The following is a 20,916-nucleotide window of genomic DNA, read 5'->3' as shown; positions in this document are numbered from 1 at the left end:
AAGCACGAGCAGAAGAGGTATATTCCTCTTTGGTGATCTCTCCCTGTTTCCACTTTTTATGTGCTCCCCTTTTGGCCCTTAGTCTGCCCTGGATTTCTCTGGTCAGCCAGGGAAGCCTCCTGGCCCCTTTCCCTCTTTTACCTCTTACGGGGATCGTCTTGCTTTGTGCTCGAAGGATAGCTTCCTTAAGGCACAGCCACCCTTCTTGGGCTCCCATCATTTCAAAACTACTACTCTGCAGTGCATCCTTCACTAATCGCCTGAGTTCGCTGAAATCAGCTTTCCTAAAGTCCAGCACGTTCACCCTACTGGTTACCTTACCCACTCGACGCCTTATGTTGAATTGTACTTTTAGGTGATCACTGTCCCCCCGATGGCTACCGATCTGTAGGTCCCCTACTATGTCATCCCCCGTTGCCAATACCAGATCCAGTAAGGCATTCCCCCTAGTGGGACCATGTACCTCCTGCGTCAGGTGGAGGTCCTGTACACAGGTTAGAAACCTGCGTGAGCGGTGGGACTTTGCTGTCTGTGTCTCCCAGCAGATGTCCGGGTAGTTTAGGTCCCCCATGACTACCGCCTCTTTAGCTTTTATGGTCTCTGAGAGTTGCCTCAGGAGCCCCAAATCTATTTCTTCCCCTTGATGTGGGGGAACTAGCCTCTCAATCTTGTTTTGATAAACTAAACTAAGTGAGCTCTTTAAGTCCTCTCACTAGAAATCAATTTAGTCATTTTTGTGGCTTTCACACCCTCTTCCATTTTTCAGCACATACAAGGTTTAAAACAGCGACAAATCAGGTTTACCTAATACACAGATACTGAGATACGCATGATATTTCCAGAGTGTGTCAGTCTCCATGGTTTTGCATAGGAGCACTGTGTTCTGTTCTCTTACAAGAGCAGAAGATAATGCTGAGTATAAAAACTTAACAGATGGCATTGTTTATTCTGTTGATTACAGGTGAAGGGGCATCTGATAATTCATGTCAACAAACATACTGTGGACCCTATCCTGAATCTGAACCAGAAGTGAGGGCTGTGACCAGTTTTCTCAAAGCACACAAAGACAACATTAAAGGATATATTACTATACACTCTTACTCACAGATGGTTCTGTTTCCATATTCCTATACTATGAACCGAAGTAAAGACCATGATGAGCTGGTAAGTGTTAACAAGTATTACATGTCACCTATATTTCAGACCCCATTCTCTTGCAGGATTGGGCTCTAAGGAGGAGTGGGAAATGATTGTCATTAAAATGAAACACCACTAATATATAGACCTATATATAGTGGTGTTTCTTTTAAACGTGGATTTTGGGTTACTTTTTTTTAAATCCAAAAATTGGGGGTTTTTTTATCAGCGTTTTAAAAACAGGTTTCCTGCTCATGACAAAGTCTGCCCCGAGTCAATCCATTTAAAATTGGGTCCTTTTGGGTTCAGGAGTCTAAGATGGCTGGATGTGGCAGTAGTTATATCACTCCCTTGTGTACTTCTGGCTACAAAAAATGGAGTGCCTTAACAATGGAAGGCTTTGGAACGCCGTTGACTTTAATATAAGGCCATAAAGAAGGCTGAAGTTGGAAGGATTACTGTATGATTAAAACTGGGAATTTTAGTTTTAGAGGACATAAAAAAAGGGGGTTATTTATTTTGCAGGGGTTGGGCATCCCATTTTTTCTGGTATTTTCAAGGCATTTATTAAGGGGAAAAGACAAGATAATCTGGGATCTTAATAAGGTGTTTACACACATTAAGATCCAGGTTTCTTATAGTTTATACTTTAATTTGACTTTACTGGATCTGCGACTTTAAAAAATAATGCATCATTTAATAATAAATTTCACCCACAACAGTGATATGTGATTGCAACCTTAATTGTGGGTTAATGAAGTCTTTTTTTCTGTAATGGTCCTCATGGTATTATGGAGATAATCACTATTTGGGCCTCAAGTGTCTTGATCCAACAAAGCACTGGAAGTCCAGGTAGGGAGGAAGAAATACCTCTTGGTTTCTGCTGGTTATGAACACCTGTTCATTTAGACTTGCTAAGACCTGAAAAAAGGAAACCCAGTCCTATGGCTGTCCAGAAGTCCACAAAATCAGGGACTTGTGGAAGTATGGGTTGTGTTGAATCCACTCTGACAAAAGGGATAAGAAGGATAACTGGAAAATAAGGATTTCTGCATTTTCACCACTGGCCAGCTCCTCTTCTCCATCTAAGCCCTTGGGTTTATCTAAGTTAAAAAAAGAGCTATAAGATAGGCTGGGGTGAGCTAATGCACACAGATTAATAAGGCTATATGGGTAGCTGAATAACCTAATCAAGTCTTCAGAGTATGGGAAAGAAGAGAAATTCCATAGAGCAAAATACCCCTTTTCCTGAATCTGAACTCCACATGGAAGAGGGACACTTGCTCCTAAGGCCTCCTGCATGGCACCAGAGAAGAAGTAGGAAAAGAGAGGGAACAAGGAAGGATTTTTCTCTCCTGTACAACCTGCTGTCTTAGACACACAGCATGGAAGAGGTGGGCATGATGCTTTTTATACCATGAGACCTACAGCAGGTCATGGGCATGTTGGATTGCCCCCTGCATGCGCTGCCTCTATTCCCACCTCTCTTTTCACTGCACAGATCTCTTGAAGTCTTTCCTAACTGAATGTCTCTTTACTGGGAGCTCTTTTCTCTTTTAATATATTTGTTATCATTGTGAAACACAGGCATTAACTTATTTGATCAGACCATAACTTCAATTAGTCTAGTATTCAATTTCCAGCAATGACCAGTGCCAGATTTTCTGAAAAAGGAGAAAAAAATCCTTTAGTGGACAAGCATGGAATAACCCATCCACAAAGGAATACAGCTTCTTAACTCCTCTCAGATAATGACTACCTTATACCCTTGGGGCAGGGGCAGGCAATTATTTTGGGCAGAGGGCCGCTTACTGAGTTTCAGCAAACCGTCGAGGGCTGCATGACAGGCAGCCCAAGGCAGGTTAATATTAATTTTCTAAATTTTTTAGGGGTTCCATGAGCCTGATAGAATGGCCTGGCAGGCCGCATCTGGCCCCCAGGCCACATTTTGTCCACCCCTGCCTTAGGGTATAACCTTTCTATCTCCTCCATTTTTTTTTAATTTTAGCTAATGCATATGTGAACAAAGATAAAAGAAAATCTTAAATGTGTTGCTTTCTTCTGTGTGGTGAAAAGAAGTGAAATAAACTAATTATTGAATAATTTGCTCTTTTCTTTTGTTGAGGAGCAGAATATAATTTCTCATTATAAAAAACATTTTTCTAGAAGTAATATAAAGGTTAAGGGACAAAGAACCTCACTTTAAGGTGGAATTCAGTAGGTTTATAATAAGGCCAGAATGACAGGATAAGAATGTTCAAGTATCAGTCAAAATGATGTGTGGATTCAGGTATTGCAATCCCCAGTTGGGGTTGGGAGGTATTTTTCTCTGAGCAGGCAGCATCTAGTAATCCCATGCTTTAGAGCAGCGGTTCTGAACTGGGGGTACATGTACCCCCTGGGGGTATGTGAAGCCTTATCAGGGGTTACATAAGATATATTTCATACATTGCCTAACACAGGTCAAAGGGCCTAAAAAAAGTCTTGACAATCTGAAACTGCCATAAAACGTGCATGCGCATGGGATTACACATAGTTTGACATAAAAAATTAATTTCCCATTGAAAAGAGGTATGTGAAGTCACTCTGAGACCAAGGAGTACATCAACTGAAAAATGTTCAGAACCACTGCTTTAGACCACTGCTGGTCACCTGCAGGGGCTGAGAAGGAATTTCCACCCTTGCCACCCTGCTCAACTAATGCAATATTAGTTTGTTTCTCAGTGTTTTTTTTTCAGAGGAGAAGTGGAGAGGGTTTCCTAGAGTTGTGGGGTGTATGGGAATTGGGCTTCTCCCTGCATTGGCAATACGGTATGATGGGATTTAATGTGTAATCCCACAATCACGCCTTCTGCAATGCACGTGTGGTACGGCAGAAAGTGTAACTGTGTGGATCATGCATTAGATCCTAACTTTCCTTTACCTGAACATGTTGAAGGGACCTTAGAAAACTCAGAGGTTACTAGCAAAAAGGTCTTGCTTTTCTCTTCAGCGTCCAATCAATTGCCAGATATGGGGTCAGGATGGAATGCAATGGCAGGGCACTGGCTGTGCTCTTGTCTTCCCTACTTTTCATTTATTGCAAACTATAGGGAGGGTTTGGTTTTGTTCCTAATATGCTTTGTGGCTGTTGTGTGAGAAGTCAGAGCATATGATTTTAAGGACTCTTGACACAAATGGTTGTCTGCAAACACAGAGGACTGAACTCAGTGGTGTCAAAACCCACACCAATGCTATGTTCTTACAAAAGCACTGTAACAGCACGGGTGTGTTTACATGCCACCCTAAAGCGATGTACCAATGCGCTATGTCGCTATACGGCAAGCTATGGAGATGTAATGATCAGGTGAGTCTACACATGATCACCAGCTACGTCACGGTAGCAGTGTGCTTCCTGGTTGTAGTGCGCAGCTACGGTGATGTAATGGCAAAATCTAACTGCGCCATGTGCACGGTGCAGTAACCACCTGTATTGTACCGTGTTTTAGTACTTCCAAAAGGAAGTCCTAAAGCATGGCATCATAGCAACATCGCCATATGGCACATGCAGGCACACCCAACATGAAATAAACAAGACAACTAAAGAGAATAGATTTAGGATGGTAACAGTTTGCTGCTGAAAGGTGCCCATCTAAGTTACAACATAGAAACAATTTGTACAATGTGTATAAATTAAGCTAACCTTGTTTTAAATACATCTATTGCAAACTGTAATACAGTCAAACCTGGGGACAACCACTCTTAATAGGTCTACTATCTCCATTGTGTTTGTGGTATGTATGGATCACATTTTTACTCGGTAATAAAGCTAACTAATATTTTGTTGATTTCAGCAACTTCTGGCAAAGAAAGCTGCTGCTGCTATTAGAAAGACATCCAGAAAAGTTTATCAGTCTGGCCCTGGTGCAGAAACAATCTGTAAGTAAAGCTTTTAGTACAATAATTAGCGTAATAGAAAAAATATCCTCTCAAACCTGATGAATCAGGTTGTTGAACTGAGACCTAAAATGAAGAGTTTAGTATGTTTTTTTTTCTTTCTCCTACAGATTTAGCTCCTGGGGGGTCAGATGACTGGGCATATGATCTTGGCATTAAGTATTCTTTTACCTTTGAACTCCGAGATAAGGGAACATATGGGTTTTTGCTTCCTCCTCATCTGATAAGACCGACTTGTATTGAAGCACTTTCTGCTGTGAAAGAAATTGCTTCGCATATCATGATTAATATTTAATGTATTGTCATTCCATAACTTTAACAAGCATTTTATGTGGCTTGGTGGGGTAGTTGTTTGTTGTAGTGTGATTAATTTTAGTTATTTCAAATAAAGAAATAACATACTTCTCGCTTAGATGTATTTTTTGTATGGAAGCAAGTTTGACTACTTCTGACCTTGAAATATGTCCCATTGCCTCACAAACTACACCCTCACAAACTACACCCTACTTACCACACTAAGCCAGTGCAGCCACCTGCAATAAGGAATGACACAACTGACTGCAATCACCGTGCAAAAGCAACCCCCAAGCCACAATATCCAAGTATATGTCATTCAGTTTGGGATCCCTTCCTTCAGGAAGGACTTTTACACTGTGGTCAGATTGGTACAGACTCTGGGTGGGTTTGCCTAGATCAGAGCAAGGCAAAGTCCGGCCTCTCGGCTGGATTGGGCCCATAGTGGATTTCATTTCCCAGCATCCCCTGCCTGCCATTGCTGTGGCTGGTTTCCAGAAACCCAAGCAGCAGATGTGGGGCTGGGATCTCGTAGCAGTAACAGTGTGGTTTGGAACCAGGGCAGAACTGTGATCTGCTGCCATCATGCCCCCCAGCAGGTATGCAGGAAGAGGATTATGAACCTGCCCCAGCTCTGAACCACTCTGTCACCGCTGCCCTGGCCACAGCCGTGGCCAAAGACCAGTTTCCCACCCAGCTGTGCCCCCTGCCAGTGCTGCTGGGGCCAGTATTCATGGAAGCTCTAGCCCCCTGCTGCTGGGGGCTCCATGGAGCAACCCGGGCAGGGGCTGCTAGGAAATGGAGTCTGGCCACTTGCCAGATCTACCATTTTTCCCACTCCTGGTTTAGATTATGATTAGGGACCTACTGAATTCGCAATTGTGCGATGTTCACGGAAAATGTGAAATTGGGTGGGCTCTGCAAAAAATGGCAGGCTCATTACAGGAAAAAAAAAACCTGACTGAAAATAAAATGCTCCCCCAAGGGAGCCAGCAGTCCTCATGGCACTGCATCTCTGCCCCACTGCCCACTGGGAGACAAGAGGGCTGCTGGCATGACACCCACCATCCCACCCCTTGCTGCTGATTGGCTGAGAGGGCTGCTTCTTGTGTGGCCCTGCCCTCTCCACCATTTGGTGGTGAGGGTGTGGGACAAGCTGGGGCTAGAACTGCTTACTCTTATGCTTTATGCTTTCACAAGAATGTACCAAAGAAGCACCCGCAACTTGTTTTTCCGCTTTGTTGCGAGAAGGTGAACCACAAGCTAACGGCTAGAAAGTCCCAAACTTTGCAACCAATTTCGCAACTACGTAACCCGAAGTATGCCTGCGCTAATGGAATTTTCCAATACCTTGTAATCGAGTATATAAGCAATGGAGAATAGGCACTCGGGGTCGGCTTTGATCTGAGTCTCATAACTCCAGGCCGACCTGCTTGCAAGCAATAAAGGCTTTGTCTCTGTGGCTCGTGGTGTGACTCACTTCTGGGGACCAAATTGGAACTTAGCCTCCAGGAGCTCGAACGGCCCCTTGTACAACAATTCTGGTGAGCCAGGCAGGAGCGCTCTTGGACCACCCCGGGGCCGGACGACAAGACCACCGTACGTGCTTGTGTAGTGTGCACCAAGCCATAATTTGGGCTTGCCACGAGGCCGAAAGCGTGAGTCGGGGCACCCGGGAGGTTAAAGGCATTCCACTTCCATTTGAGTCACCCCAGCCGCGGACTCCGAGGATGAGGTACCTGGGCGTGTTTGGAGTGACAATACTAATTCCCTGTCTCATTTGTTAGTATTGTTATTCATTGGTCCGTCAGGACATTGGTCTGGGAATACCTTTTCCCAGGAATCGGAAAGAAATGTTATGGGTACGGGTCGCTCCCAGGTAGAAAACTCCTCCACCCCATTGGGTTGCATACTAAGAAATTTCGATAAATTCGTCAAATATGGAGATTATGGAATAAAAATGACTAAGGATGAGCTCACGAAGTTCAGCCAATTAGAGTGGCCGACCTTCGGAGTAGACTGGCCAGGAATGGGATCTTTTGATGTTGACCGGGTCACAAGGGTATATGATATAGTAGTTCATGACGGACATTGGGACCAGTTCCCTTACATTGACTGTTGGTTGGGCATAGCCCAGGACTGGCCATCTTGGATCAGGAAATGTGCAACGGTACGTAGGGTCATGGTGGCAAGAGATAAGGCTCGGGGGGGTCGAAAGAGTCCCCGGGTGTTAGATGATTCCAGTAGGGAGATAGATTTGGCGGGTTCCGGAGGGAGATGGGTTAGGCCACCCAGTCCCATTAGCAATACGGACTGGGAAGAGACAACAGATTCTGACGAGGCTAATGCCTCCTCTCCGGAGCGTGATCGTGCACACCCCGCCCCCCCCCCGAATCAGCGGGAAGCCGATATAATCTTCGAGACCCGCCCAAGCAGAAGTCTCATCTGAATTGCCCCATGAGAGAGGTAATTGGGGAAGGAGGTGATACCACCTTTGTGTATGTTCCCTTTAGTACTTCAGATTTGTTCAATTGGAAAAATCAGAACCCATCCTTTCGGGAGGATCCCAAGAAAATGAGGGACCTTTTCAGATCAGTAGGGCAAACCCATAGACCCACCTGGGCAGATGTCCAAATGATGCTTCAGACGTTACTGACTCCCGAGCAAAGGCTATTAGTACTCGGCACAGCCGATCGATTGGCAGGGGCTCGCATGGAAGCAGGGGGAGAAGGGGATTGGACCCTCTGAGAAATATGTCCAGTTGAAGAACCAGGGTGGAATAGTCGCACTGCCGCAGGAAGGGAGAGAAATGCCCAATATTTGGGGATTATTGTTGAAGCGTTGGGAAAGGCGGTTCCCCGGGTTACTAACCTCTCTAAGTTATATGAAGTGAGACAAGAAAAAGAGGAGGATCCCTCCACCTTCCTCGGGCGACTATATGAGGCCTTCCGCAAGTTTTCTGACCTTGATCCTGAGGCACCTGAGAACCAGCGAATGGTAAATCTCATGTTCATCGGGCAGGCCACTCCCGATATTCGAAAGAAGTTACAGAAAACCAAAGGGGGACCTGGTAAGTCCATCTCTGAGCTCATTGAGATTGCGTATAAGGTATATGGGAACAGGAAGCACATGGCAGAGAAAAGAGAGGAAAGGAAGGGACAGAGACAGATGGCAATGTTAGCATCAGGAATTGCGGGGAAACGTGAGGTGAGAGAAGAAAGAAGGAAGGGAGCGGGACATGTCGAGGCGGATACATGTGCCTATTGTAAAGAAAAGGGACATTGGAAGCGAGAGTGCCCCCGGCTGAGGGAGAAGAGGGGGGAACACTCTAAGTCCCACCAAACGAGAGCTGAACTCTCCGGAGAGGAATCCAATTGATGGGGACCGGGATCCAAGGCCACCGCTCTGCGGGCAGAGTCCTGCAAGGATCCCATGGTAAAAATAAGGGTTGGTGGCAAAAATTATGAAGCGTTAGTAGATACTGGGGCCACATTTTCAATGCTCCCCGAAAAACCCCCGCTTGGAGGGGAAAGTGGAAAGTATGTAACCGTAGAAGGAATTGAGGGTAAGCAGAGTAAGCTACCCATGTGCGGACCCCTCCTCACCAAAATTGGCGACAATTTGCTTGAGCATGCCTTTGTTTATTCTCCCGCCTGCCTGGTTGCCCTGCTGGGACGAGATCTCCTTACCAAACTCCAAGCCGAGATTTTTTTCCAAGGAGACCAGACGGTGGTCCAGCTGCCAGTGAAACAAGGATCCAACTACCAGATGGCACTCTTGGGGAGCGAAAGCTCGGCAGTAGGAACTGAAAGTTTAGAAAACGTACATCCACAGGTATGGGCCGACGGAACCCCCGCAAGGGCCAAGTTCATGACGCCGGTAAGAGTGCGCCTCAAAGAAGGGGAGGGGCCCATTCGCGTAAAACAATATGCCCTCAATAGACAGACTAGGATGGGACTGAAGCCCTTGATAGAGAAGTTTAAAGGATATGGCTGGCTGGTGGAGGGTTCGTCTCCGTTTAATACCCCCATACTCGGGGTACCCAAAGCTCATGGGACCTTGTATCGGCTGGTACAAGATCTACAGGCTGTAAATCAAAAGGTCCTAGCAGATCACCCAGTAGTCCCAAATCCTCACACCATCTTAACCCAAATCCCGCCAGATGCAAAGATCTTCTCAGTCCTCGATTTGAAAGATGCCTTCTTTTCCATTCCTCTCCACGAGGATAGCCAAAGGCTCTTTGCTTTTGAATGGGAAGATCCGGACACTCACCATAAGTCTCAACTTATGTGGACTGTTTTGCCTCAAGAATTTGTATCTGCCCCACACATTTTTGGCATCTCTCTCCAAAAGGACTTAGAGGAGTGGAAGCAACTACACTCGGATGTTACCTTAATTCAATATGTTGACGACTTGTTGATAGCCAGCCCTAACCTAACCCAGGGAAGGGAAGCAACTGAGTCATTATTGAACACACTGGGAAAGAGGGGATACAAGGTGTCTCGAGAGAAGGCCCAGATATGCCAATCTAGAGTAACTTTTCTGGGTTATGAGATATCAAAGGGAACCTGAGCACTCAGCCAGGACTGGATCTTAGCTATCCAAAACATGCCAGCCCCCGCATCTCCTAAAGAACTTCAAGCCTTCCTGGGGCTCACCGGGTTCTGCCGATTATGGATACCTGATTACGGGGGAAAAGCTAAAGCCCTATACAACTCCTTAACCAAGGAGGGCCTAGCAAATTGGAAATGGACAAGGGAGAAACAGCACTCCTTTGAATTATTAAAAGCCGCATTAGTGCAACCCCCAGCCTTAATGATTCCAGATGGCCGAAAGCCTTATAGACTTTATGTACATGAGAATAAGGGAGTGGCATCGGGGGTCCTGACTCAGCCGGTAGGACCCACCTGGAAGCCAGTAGGTTATTACTCAAAGGTATTGGACCCTGTAGCCCGAGGATGGCCTGCATGTCTGCAAGCGGTAGCTGCTACAGCCACCATAGTAGAGGAGGCTCAAAAGATTGTCATGGGAGCTGATATGGAGGTGCATACCCCACACGGGGTCCCGCAGGTCCTAGGAGGAGAAGGTGGGAAATTTCTTAATCCCTCTCGGCAATCTCGATATGAAATTTTCTTGTTGTCTAACCCAGGGCTCACCTTTAAACATACGACTGCATTAAACCCGGCCACCCTGCTCCCTGAGCCTGGTCGACCTAATCATAACTGCTTAGAAGTATTAACCCAAGCCATCCTCATTCGACCTGATTTGACAGACGACCCGATGGAAAACCCAGACGAGGAATTCTTCGTGGACGGGTCTAGCAGCATGATAGACGGTAAAAGGCGCACCGGATGTGCAGTGGTCACCTTAGGAGAGGTCGTCTGGAAGGAGACCCTCCCCTCCCACTGGTCCACGCAAGCAGCTGAATTAGTAGCCCTCACGCGGGCTTTGGAGTTGGGGGAAGGGAAGTGGGTACACCGCCTCCTTCCAGCGACTTCCCCTAGACACGCCAGTTCATAACTTCCAACCAGGAGACCGGGTATTGGTGCAGCAGTGGAGCCGCGAGCCACTCTCAGAAACGTGGGAAGGCCCATACCAGGTGTTGTTAACCACCCATTCCGTGGTAAAGATTGAGAGTCACGACCGGTGGATTCACCATATGAGAATTAAGCGATATTTGGATAAGGAGACGGACAGCAGCTCCCTGGGTGAGCCCGCACGGGAAGCTGGGCCACCCTCGGAACAAGAAGCTGACACCTGGACCAGTGAGCAAGCAGGGGACCTCACGCTCCGACTTAAGCGATCGTCTAAGACCTAGTAGTATGGCAAAACAGTTGCTTTGCTTGCTTTTTCTCTCATTCCTCCCAACTACCCCATTCCCCTTTTCTGAAGGAGTGTTAACCTCCTCCTACCAGCTCGCTAACCACACGGCTCATAGTCTAAACCTTTCTGCCTGTTGGCTTTGTGTATCCCAGCGAAGCTGGGGAACCACTATCCCAGCCCCAGAGAACTGTGGAGTTCTCTACAGGCTAGTAATTCTCAATGGACGAGAACGCACCCTAAATCAGACAGGGGTCAGTCTCTGAGGGGAGGGGAACAAGCACTTAAGTCGGCATGGAAATTCAGAGATCAGCCCTTTACAGCAAAAAGCCCAGCATCCGGGTCCATATTCGGATATATTACTAATCATGCTGAGAATTTATACCCAATTTGCTTGCAGAGCAATTATACCAGTCATCAAGGCTCTGTTTACCTCGGCAGCATAAGGCCCTGGCAATGTAATATTACCTTTTCGATCCAACCCCCAAAATTTACTACAGGAGGTTTCAATTATTCTGTATTCTCCCCCTCGCAACTTGAAAACTCTTCAAGACCCAGGCAGTACTCAAACTACTCCTGGGGTAGACCCACAAACTCACACCCAGCTTTGACAAAGGGAGGGCCAAATGCGGTCCTATTGTATCAATCATTGCAGCCTCAAGGACAGGTCCTTTTCGATAGCAGCCGAGGATCGATCTTCTTTGCCCCCACAAACGACACCTGCTACAAAGATCGTTCCCTAGATCCTTTGCTCTCAGCTACTATGGCTGCTCAAACATTGCAGGCCTTTGTCGTAAAGGAAACTAGGAATGGAAGGGAGGTCAACCTCAACCCTCAGCACTTATATGCATCCGTCATCTTTAGCAGTGTCCTGTCCCCCGCATGGGGAGTCTACTGGATATGTGGCAATTGGGCCTACTGGGTCTTACCCCCCGGTTGGCAAGGGACTTGCTCCCTAGGGTTCGTATTGCCGCAGATCGAAGTAGCCCCCTCTGGAACACCACTCCCCTTCCAACTACAAGCAGTAAATAGACTGGCTAAAAGGGTGGCCCCTTTGCTACCCCGATGGCAGTAGTAGCTGCTGCAGCCAGGATGGCTGGAGTAGCCACCGGGGGAACTGCACTGGGGTTGCAGCAGGAACTATCCCAAGAAACGGCTAAGGCACTCGAAAAGACAGGTGAAACCCTAACTTTGCTTCAACAACAACTTGACTCACTCACGGGGGTAGTACTCCAAAACAGAAGAGCTCTTGACCTCCTGACATCAGGACAAGGGGTGACGTGTCTATTTCTCCAAGAAGAGTACTGTTTTTATGTAAATCAATCAGGACAGGTACAAGAAAACATAAACGAGATATTACAGCACGCTAGCAATATCAAGTCATTAGGATGGGGAGGTTGGACAGGAGGACCAATGCAATGGCTACTATTGCTGCTTCTACCCCTTATACCAGTTTTGATGATAGGATTAGTCATCCTGATGTGTGCACCCCACATAATACAAGCACTGAACCGATTTATAGCCGGCAGGATAAAAGCAGCCACCCACCTACAACCTATAATGTTTCACAGAGGTCAAACAAGGGAGTAAAAAGAAGGCATCTTGAGGGGGGATAATTGTGGGACAAGCTGGGGCTAGAACTGCTTACTCTTATGCTTTATGCTTTCACACGAATGTACCAAAGAAGCACCTGCAACTTGTTTTTCCGCTTTGTTGCGTGAGAAGGCGAACCACAAGCTAACGGCTAGAAAGTCCCAAACTTTGCAACCAATTTCGCAACTATGTAACCCGAAGTATGCCTGCGCTAATGGAATTTTCCAATACCTTGTAATCGAATATATAAGCAATGGAGAATAGGCACTCGGGGTCAGCTTTGATCTGAGTCTCATGACTCCAGGCCGACCTGCTTGCAAGCAATAAAGGCTTTGTCTCTGTGGCTCATGGTGTGACTCACTTCTGGGGACCAAATTGGAACTTAGCCTCCAGGAGCTCAAACGGCCCCTTGTGCAACAAGGGGTGGGGCTGCATAACAACCTTTGCAACCAATCATCAGCGGGGGGGAGCCTCATGACAGCCCTCACAGCCAATCAGCAACGAAGGAGCAGAGTCAATGGGGCTGCTCTGCCAATCAGAGGCATGGAGGGACCCTGCTGTGCTCAACCTGCAAATATGGCATCTGGCCCTGAAATCTGGCCGACTTCTCACGTTTGGGTGACCCCTAATTATAGTTTGTATAGAATGGTCTGCCTAGGGATGATCCTGCCTCAGGCAGGTGGTCGGACTCACTAGATGACCCCTGGAGGTCCCTTCCAGCCCAACTGCTCTATAATTCTTATGATTTGCTCCTGGCGAGTCTTTGGTGCATCTCCTTTGCACCCACCACCATTTGCCAAAGGGAGATGCTTAAGGAAGTCTCAACTGTTGCACCTGAAGTGCTGGTGTACCCCACCAGTTTGTTGTACAAAAGCGGTTCGTTTTTCTGGAGGCCCGCAAAGATCACAGATACACAAACATCAGCCGGCACAAAAGGATGCATTTGTTTGTAACCAAGGTCAGAGTGGGGCATTGATGCCCAAATCAGTTTCTGACAAACTAATTGTGTTTGCAAGCGGAATTTATCTTCTCTCTCCTGAGCACGTGTGCAGACACCGGAACTCTTACAGCTACTTCTGTTTCATACAAGCATACATGTAGTTACATCATTACATACATCGCGTGTATAGTATAATTAGCTACTTAAGTATGCGGGGCGGAGAGATGAATATGCAACAGTTCATTAAGCATGCCCAGAAACTACAACAGTTCACCAAAAGTTCATACCCCAAGGCCACAGTCAATTGAATTCTAGCTTCTGTATCAGCATGAGAAAGGCTAAGGCGGGTAAGGGGGAGAAAGGAGTCTTGGGCAGTATTTTTTTCTTATCAGGTCCAAGATGCAAGCTGCGCATTTCTAACAATATTCCATTTCTAACAAGTTAACAAGTCCTCCACTGAGCACCGCAGAGTGGAGCGTGCACACGCTGGCTACGGGCCTAAGTGACACCCAGCTTCAGGGTTTTTAGATTGAGACCAGATGATTGCTGGCCCTAAGGCTGCCAAGTCTGTTTGAACCGACTGCAGGAGGTTACCAGGCCATCAACGTGCCCATGGCACACAATGTGAACATGCCTGCGTGCTCATGATTTCAAAACTCACTGGACCACTGTATAAACTGGATACAGCATTTGATATTTATTTGAATGAGTGCCCTATCATTCATCCTCTGGGTGGCTCTCAGCAGTCTCCTGGAGAGGTGTATCTAATTCCTGAAGACTCCGGGGCAAGCCTGGAGGGTTGGCCACCTGCGCTGGCCCACACCGCTGCCGCTCGCCCTTTCCGGCTCGTTGGACCGCAGGTGGCAGGGACACAGTCCAGGGAACCCACGAAGAGACGCATCCTCCAGCAGAAGGGAGGCCGTGGCGAAGGGCAGGCGGCGCTCGACCACCACGCTCGCCAGCCTGGGTTTTCTGGGCAGTACGGGGAAGGAGGAAGGCCTGCACTCAGCCTAGCGCCAGCGCACCTCTCCCCCTAGCGCACGTCCCCGGCCGGAAGCGCCCGTGCCCCTCACCATCATGGCGCCACGGCGGCCTCGGGCAGCCACCTCTGACGTCACCGGAGGCGGGCGCAGGGGCCGCTGGGCCCGGCCGGCTGCGGCGCCGCGTTTCCCGGCAGCCCCCGCGGTCCGCGCAACGCCGTGGGGCTTGGCGGAGCGCGTTGCGCTCCTGCTCTTTCCTCCCCGTGTGGCTCCGCGCGCAGGCCCGGGAGGACGGACTCCCCCCTCGCCCCCTCCCACCCGCTCCGCCCCGGGCGGCGGCGGAGGAGGCGACGCGGAGCGGGCCGGCAGCGGAAGGAGCAGGTGAGTGCGGCGGCCCGGCGAGGGACTCGGGCCCCCTCCTGCGCGGGGGCAGTGCGCAAGCGCGGAACAGGGCGGGGCGGGCTGTGCGGGGGAGGTGGGGTCGCTTCCTTGTCGGGGGTCGGGCCCTGGCTCCGGCCCAGCGCTGCTATCCTGCCGTCCCTTGTTGCAAAGACAGGCTTCTGTGGGGTGGGGGCAGGGTAGCAGGCGCCTCAGACCGACCGAAGTAGGTAGGTAGGTGTTACACACACATACACATATAGACACACACGTATGTTAGGGTTACCATATTTCCAGTTTCAAAAAAAGAGGGTGCCTGTGGTGTGAGGAAGGGTGGGGTACATGACTGGGGGGGGCAGTGATATGGTAGTGCCCTGCCCATTCTGCTGCCCCGCCCCACTGCTGGCCCTTCCCACACACAGGTACCAGTCCCTGGGCCAGCAGCTCCCCGCTGCTCCCTGCCTGCCCTCTTCCCTTTCCCCCTTCCCTGCTGGAGGAACATGGGGCGGGGCATGCACCTCCCCCGCCCTGCTGCAGCTCTGCTCCACCAGGCACATGCACACATATGAATGCACATGCACACACAGCTCTTGCATCCAGTCTTGAACTGCTCCCACTCCTTGACTGGCTACATACCAGCCATATGTATGTGTACCCTGCCTCCAGTTGCCCAACCCCAAGCAGCTCCTTCCTAGGGCAAGTCAGGAGCAGACCAAAATCTCCGACATTTGTTTGTATTTTGATCAACCGCCCAGACTGAGGTCAGAGGATCTAAAAAGAGGATGGTTGGGAAAACCCAGATGTATGGTAACCCTAGTAGATGCACACATATGTAGACACACACACAGCAGGTGAGTGCAGTGGGCTGGTGGGGGTAGCTCTGGCCACTGTGTGTCCGTGTGTGTAATATACATTCATATGCATATCTACTTATAGATATATTTTTCTTTGTTCCACATATTATATAGGTATGTATATAGTATATTTGTGCCTCTATAATGTGCGTATAACACATGACAGCTTGTGCTATATCTGAGTATATTTATATCTGCCTAGATATAGATCTGTATGACTAGAGCTTCAATCTATGAAAGCTTGTGCTGTATCTACAGACAAGCTTTTGTGGGCTGAAGCTCACTTCATTAGGTGGCCAGGGCCCAATGGAAGCTGTCTGTTAGACCAAAAGACGTTGTCTTGGAAGAACAGGTTTTTCAAGTGGAGATGTGAGGAGCATCTTTCAGGGCAAAATGGTAAAGTGGACAGCATCTGTACTGTAATAGTAGGGCTTTCACTTCAGCCTTCTAGAAAGAGCTGGTCACTCATGGCTTACTCTTGCAAAAGTTCTTTTAGGAAGCACTTGCCATTCCTGATATGTACCTGTGTACAGACCATACGTCATGTATACCTGTATAAAGATCAGGCATGAATAAAGATGATAAAAGGAATAAAGGAGGTGAGCCTAACTAAAGGAGGAGGTATAATCATAATATGGCACTAACAATTCTGAGAAATACACATTCTGAATAATTGTTTCTGTGTCCTGCCAGGTACAGGGTTTGTCATTGGTACTGCTAGATTGGGTTTATTTTTACATAGGAATCAGTATTTTGGATGTTAGGCATTTGCAAGGTAGCTTTATGTCTAGGAATATATAACATTTACCACTTTTTAGCATTGTGATGGAGAGAAGAGGTTTTTTAAAGTTGAAGGTGACTTTATTTTCTAGTGTTGTGGTATGGAAATGTTATGGTGTTGATTGAAAAAGGACTTGTTTTTTAAAAGGGTACTATATCATTTTAAAGGCAAGTGCTTTTAATTGTTTCTAGATAACTTGGATAGTGTAGCAAGAGATATACTTAGACACTGTCTGTTCCTATTAGTGACAGCTGAATATTTTTTAAAACTTTATCATATATTTCAGTAGCACTGGAATGATGTTGTAGCCATACTTCTCTGGGAGATGTGCACGAGGCAAGGATGTTTCTGGATGGTATATTTTTTTGGACCAGATGCATGTTGGGATAGACTTAGACAAGTTTTTGAATGCAGGGAGAAGGTCCCTGAAGGAGAATTCACTTCCATCTGAAAGCTTGTCTAAGTCTATCCCAACATGAAAAAGGCTGTATCTAGCCTGAAGGCCCAGCCTGGTGCTTCTGTGGACCAGCCCTGCATGCTCCTTGCAGCAGATGTACTAGCTCCCAGCACTGCACTGTATGCAGCACATGCTGCACCTGGGCCCATGTTGGACTGATCTACGGTATGCACTGCATGTGATGCCTGCACTGAGCTGGCCCTGCAGGCTGGATCCAGCAAATGTTGAAAAATAGGATCTTTTTTTTGGACCAACTTCATGTTGGGATAGATTTAGACAATTTTTTTAATGCAATACGTTCTTCAGGGACCTTCTCCCTGAAGAATAATACACTCCATTCAAAAGCTTGTCTAAGTCTATCCCAACATGCAGTTGGTCAAAAAAAAATATACTGTCCAGAAATATCCTTACCGAACTGGGCTGGCCTTGGATCCAGTACACAGGCCTGGTCTGGTGTGGATACTGCATGCAGCAAATGCTCCAGTCTGGCCCTGTGTGCTGCATACAGCTCATGCACCAGCCTGCCCCATGTGGGCTCCATGAGCTGCATGCAGTGAGCAGGGCTGGGACAAGCACATGCTGCATCCAGTATGTGGGTGCAAGACCACAGGCTGCACAGTGGGCCATATGATAGGGCTCTACAGGTATCTTTGACACCTTTGAGTTATGGTTTTCTGTTTTCTAAAAGCAGATCAGTGGAAATTTAAATGCTTTATGGGAACATTTCTTTTAGGGCTTTTTGTTTGTTTTCTTTTTTAAAAATGTAAACATTGGGAGCATTTGACCTAAAGGTGTAAGCTTACAACCAAAGTATCAGAGTACATTTATATTGTCCTTTTATTTTGTAAGTCTGTATCAATATACAGCAGTTGCTGTTATTTAAGTGAGTCTCACTGGGTATAGCATTCAAGTGTGCATTCATGAAGAGAAGTAACATGCTGAGGTACAGTCTCTTTAATAACTTAATACCAATGAAATTAATAGGATCTGCTAAACGATGATTGCTATTTTCTCTCGGAAAAAAAAATGCTAAAAATGACTTGTCCCCCAGGATGATAAGTAGGAAGGTCTTTAAAATAAGGTGCAATGATGTCAGTAGTACCATATTGAACTGCATACCATATACACCTTTCTCCAAAAAATTACCCCTTCAAAATTGGTGTGCATGTTCTAAGTGAAGGAGGTGGTTTCTGCACTTGGGTGGAGGTACTGGCATGCTAGAATGGCTGTTGGGGATTGATTCAATGGTGGGCATTCAAGAGGGAAAGAGTCTACTCTTCAGTGTCAGCCAAAAGCTTCTGCCAATTTGTTGGTGACTGTGACAGGGTTAAAGATACCTGCAACAAAAGAGTGAGTGGTAAGTGAACAGTGCATAGTGTCCCTGTTGCAGGCCTGCATTCAGCCATTACTTTAGAAAAAAAAATCTTGATTTTTGTCTTCTCAAAACAGGTTGCATGGCTTACTGGGGCTGTGTGGTATGGAGAACTTGTAATATATTCCGGATTTATCTTAATCATTCCCTTGGCTTATATTTACATGGAAAATAATATTTTGTATGTTACGTAGAATAAATCTCTAAGGTCAGTATAAAGTTGGATGATTTCTTTCCCTGTTTTCATGAGTTTTCAGGTGATAGTAATAGAGAATATTTAGTTACTAAGTTATGTCACATGACCAAAGTATGTTGCCTTCTAATTATAGTATTTAAAAAATTAGTTCCCAGTTACGGAAACTATTGAATGCTTCAGACACTCGATAGGAAGGAGATCTGGAAATAGACTTCATTAGCAGGATGTGTGAATTTGACAGAAAGAATGAACTGTGCTGGTGGTCAGTGGAGGATTGATTTTTGGATTATGGTCAGTGGGGCTAGGAGTACTGTAAGAGAAAACGAGAGAGAATGAAAGTAACTTGGAAATTTTTGGGGGGATTTCGTGTTTCATTTGCTTTTGACTGTTTTGTTAAATTGTTGGCTGAGTATGTCAGAAAAAAACCTTCCCTTCCCTTCTGCCTGCCTGCCTTGAAGTTTATGTAAAAAAGGGTGGGGGGAGGGCATTTCACACTTGCCATAACCTAAATATAAAAACAACTTTTATTTTTTCATTTTAAATCTCAGCTACAGGTTTGTAACAATATACGTAGTAATCAATAAGTGAAAAATGTATTGTGCATTCAGATTTCTTTCAGTTTTATAACTGTGTGTTTTTTACATATGGATGTTAAGATGTACTTGCTTCTAACTAGAGAATTGTAACTGGGCCCTGATCTTGCAATAAGCTTCAAATAGGTGAACACTGTTTCCCCACCCCACCCCTCCCCCAAGAAGTCTAACCATGAAAATCTAATTCCAGGATTGTTACCTTCATATGTACTTCAATGGATATGGAAAATAGTATGCCATGCAGTCATATCCTGCTGTTTTCACTTTCTCTATAGTTTCTTGTCAAACTTTTTTCCGGTTACTAAAGCACATTGAGAGTTAGATGCATGTCAGAATTTAAGAATGGCGCTGATCTTGGGTCATCTGAATGAGTGCACACTAAACATGTTTAAAAAGCAAACAAAAAATCTTTAGTGTGACAACAACCAGAAAACAAAAGAAAAAAGTGGCTGCATAGAATCTTTTAAAAACTCTTTTGGCTCAGACTACAAAGAAATTATAGGCCAAAATGTAAGTTGAAAGGTTTTAAGCTCCTAACAGGGAGTTAGAATGAAAGTACTTATTAATTCATAACTGCACTATTATTACCACCATCTTATAAAATAATTACCCTTTCTAAAATCTGTTCAACACTTTAATTTTCTGTGGCAGTGAATTCCAAAAATGTAATAATTGCTCTGTGAAGTATAGTTTTAAAAATCAAATTTGTTGCCTTTGTTTCATTGAAAATAAAGGGCCATTCTTATTACAAGGAAAGATGAATGGGGACTCCTTTTATACCTTACATCATGATGTATACTTCTGTCATGTTACTGTACTACTTTTGCACTAAATCTCATTTTACTCACCTCATATGTTGAAACCCCTTTCCCATGCCATAATCAGTGCTGTTCTTGTAACCTTTCCTGTTTCAGATGTCTTTTTTTTAATGAAGCCTGTTAAAGTAAATATTTGATATGTCCTATTAATCTATGCTTTATCATTTTAATATGTTTTGTAGCCCTGATCAAGGATGTAATTGCATGATACCTTAGTATGGATGAAACATGGGATTTACTTTAGGGAATGACCTGACTTGGAAGGAATTGAGCTAGGCTAGATTTTATGTTATTTCATCTTCTTACTTCAATTATTTATCTTGTTAATCTTTATAACCACTGCTGCACATTGAGCTGTCCACAATAACTCGTAATTTTTCTCAGAAGGCTGGACTAATTTGAACTCATTGCGTATCTAATAATCAACATAATTTCTTCTGGTGTGCATTACATTACATTTATTTACATTTCATCGACTGTTGTATAACTTTAATCTTCTAACTTGAGTAGATCTTTCTTGATTTTCTAACTTCTCTACAGTTTTTACTAATCCAAATAACTTCTTAGTGGCAAATTTAACTATTCTACTGCCTATTCCATCCTCCAGAACTAATATATGTTGACCATTGCTTATAATCTCTATTAAACCCCTATTTAATGAATATTAAATGGTTAACTTCTTCCTTCCCTGAGGGTAAGAAGGATTGTTGCCCAATATAAATTTGGTTGTCTGAAAGTTACTTGGGAAATAGATTTTTTCAGGTGAT

The 20,916-nt window shown here is 45.8% G+C and overlaps 2 protein-coding genes and 1 long non-coding RNA gene across 10 annotated transcripts in view; 2 read left to right on the top strand and 1 right to left on the bottom strand.

Moving 5' to 3' along the window:
• CPB2 (carboxypeptidase B2) overlaps positions 1-5,475 on the top strand; it is a 34,127-nt gene extending 28,652 nt beyond the window's left edge. The window contains exons 9-11 of the mRNA XM_090025677.1: positions 962-1,164; positions 4,971-5,055; positions 5,184-5,475. Of these exons, the coding sequence (XP_089881803.1) occupies positions 962-1,164; positions 4,971-5,055; positions 5,184-5,368 (473 nt within the window). The 3' untranslated portion in view covers positions 5,369-5,475. The remainder of the gene's footprint in view (positions 1-961; positions 1,165-4,970; positions 5,056-5,183) is intronic.
• Positions 5,476-13,783: 8,308 nt separating this feature from the next.
• LOC149874987 (uncharacterized) lies at positions 13,784-14,912 on the bottom strand. Its single transcript, XR_016438901.1, has 2 exons — positions 14,794-14,912; positions 13,784-14,692 (listed from the first exon to the last, which is right to left on the bottom strand). It is a non-coding gene; the product is annotated as an uncharacterized LOC149874987 (long non-coding RNA).
• The window catches only part of ZC3H13 (zinc finger CCCH-type containing 13), a 66,599-nt gene continuing 60,352 nt past the window's right edge, over positions 14,670-20,916 (top strand). For 4 of the 8 annotated variants that reach the window (XM_090025623.1, XM_090025606.1, XM_090025587.1 and 1 more), the window contains exon 1: positions 14,670-15,081. In XM_090025623.1, the coding sequence (XP_089881749.1) occupies positions 14,798-15,081 (284 nt within the window). In that variant the 5' untranslated portion in view covers positions 14,670-14,797. The remainder of the gene's footprint in view (positions 15,082-20,916) is intronic. The other 4 variants (XM_090025615.1, XM_090025595.1, XM_090025655.1 and 1 more) reach the window with 3 other exon arrangements.

The sequence above is a fragment of the Crocodylus siamensis genome, chromosome 1 (genome assembly GCF_052110815.1).
Source record: "Crocodylus siamensis isolate JL-2025a chromosome 1, ASM5211081v1, whole genome shotgun sequence".
NCBI lineage: Eukaryota > Metazoa > Chordata > Crocodylia > Crocodylidae > Crocodylus > Crocodylus siamensis.
Note: the sequence above shows the minus strand (reverse complement) of the source record. Positions and strands in the feature narration are given on the sequence as shown.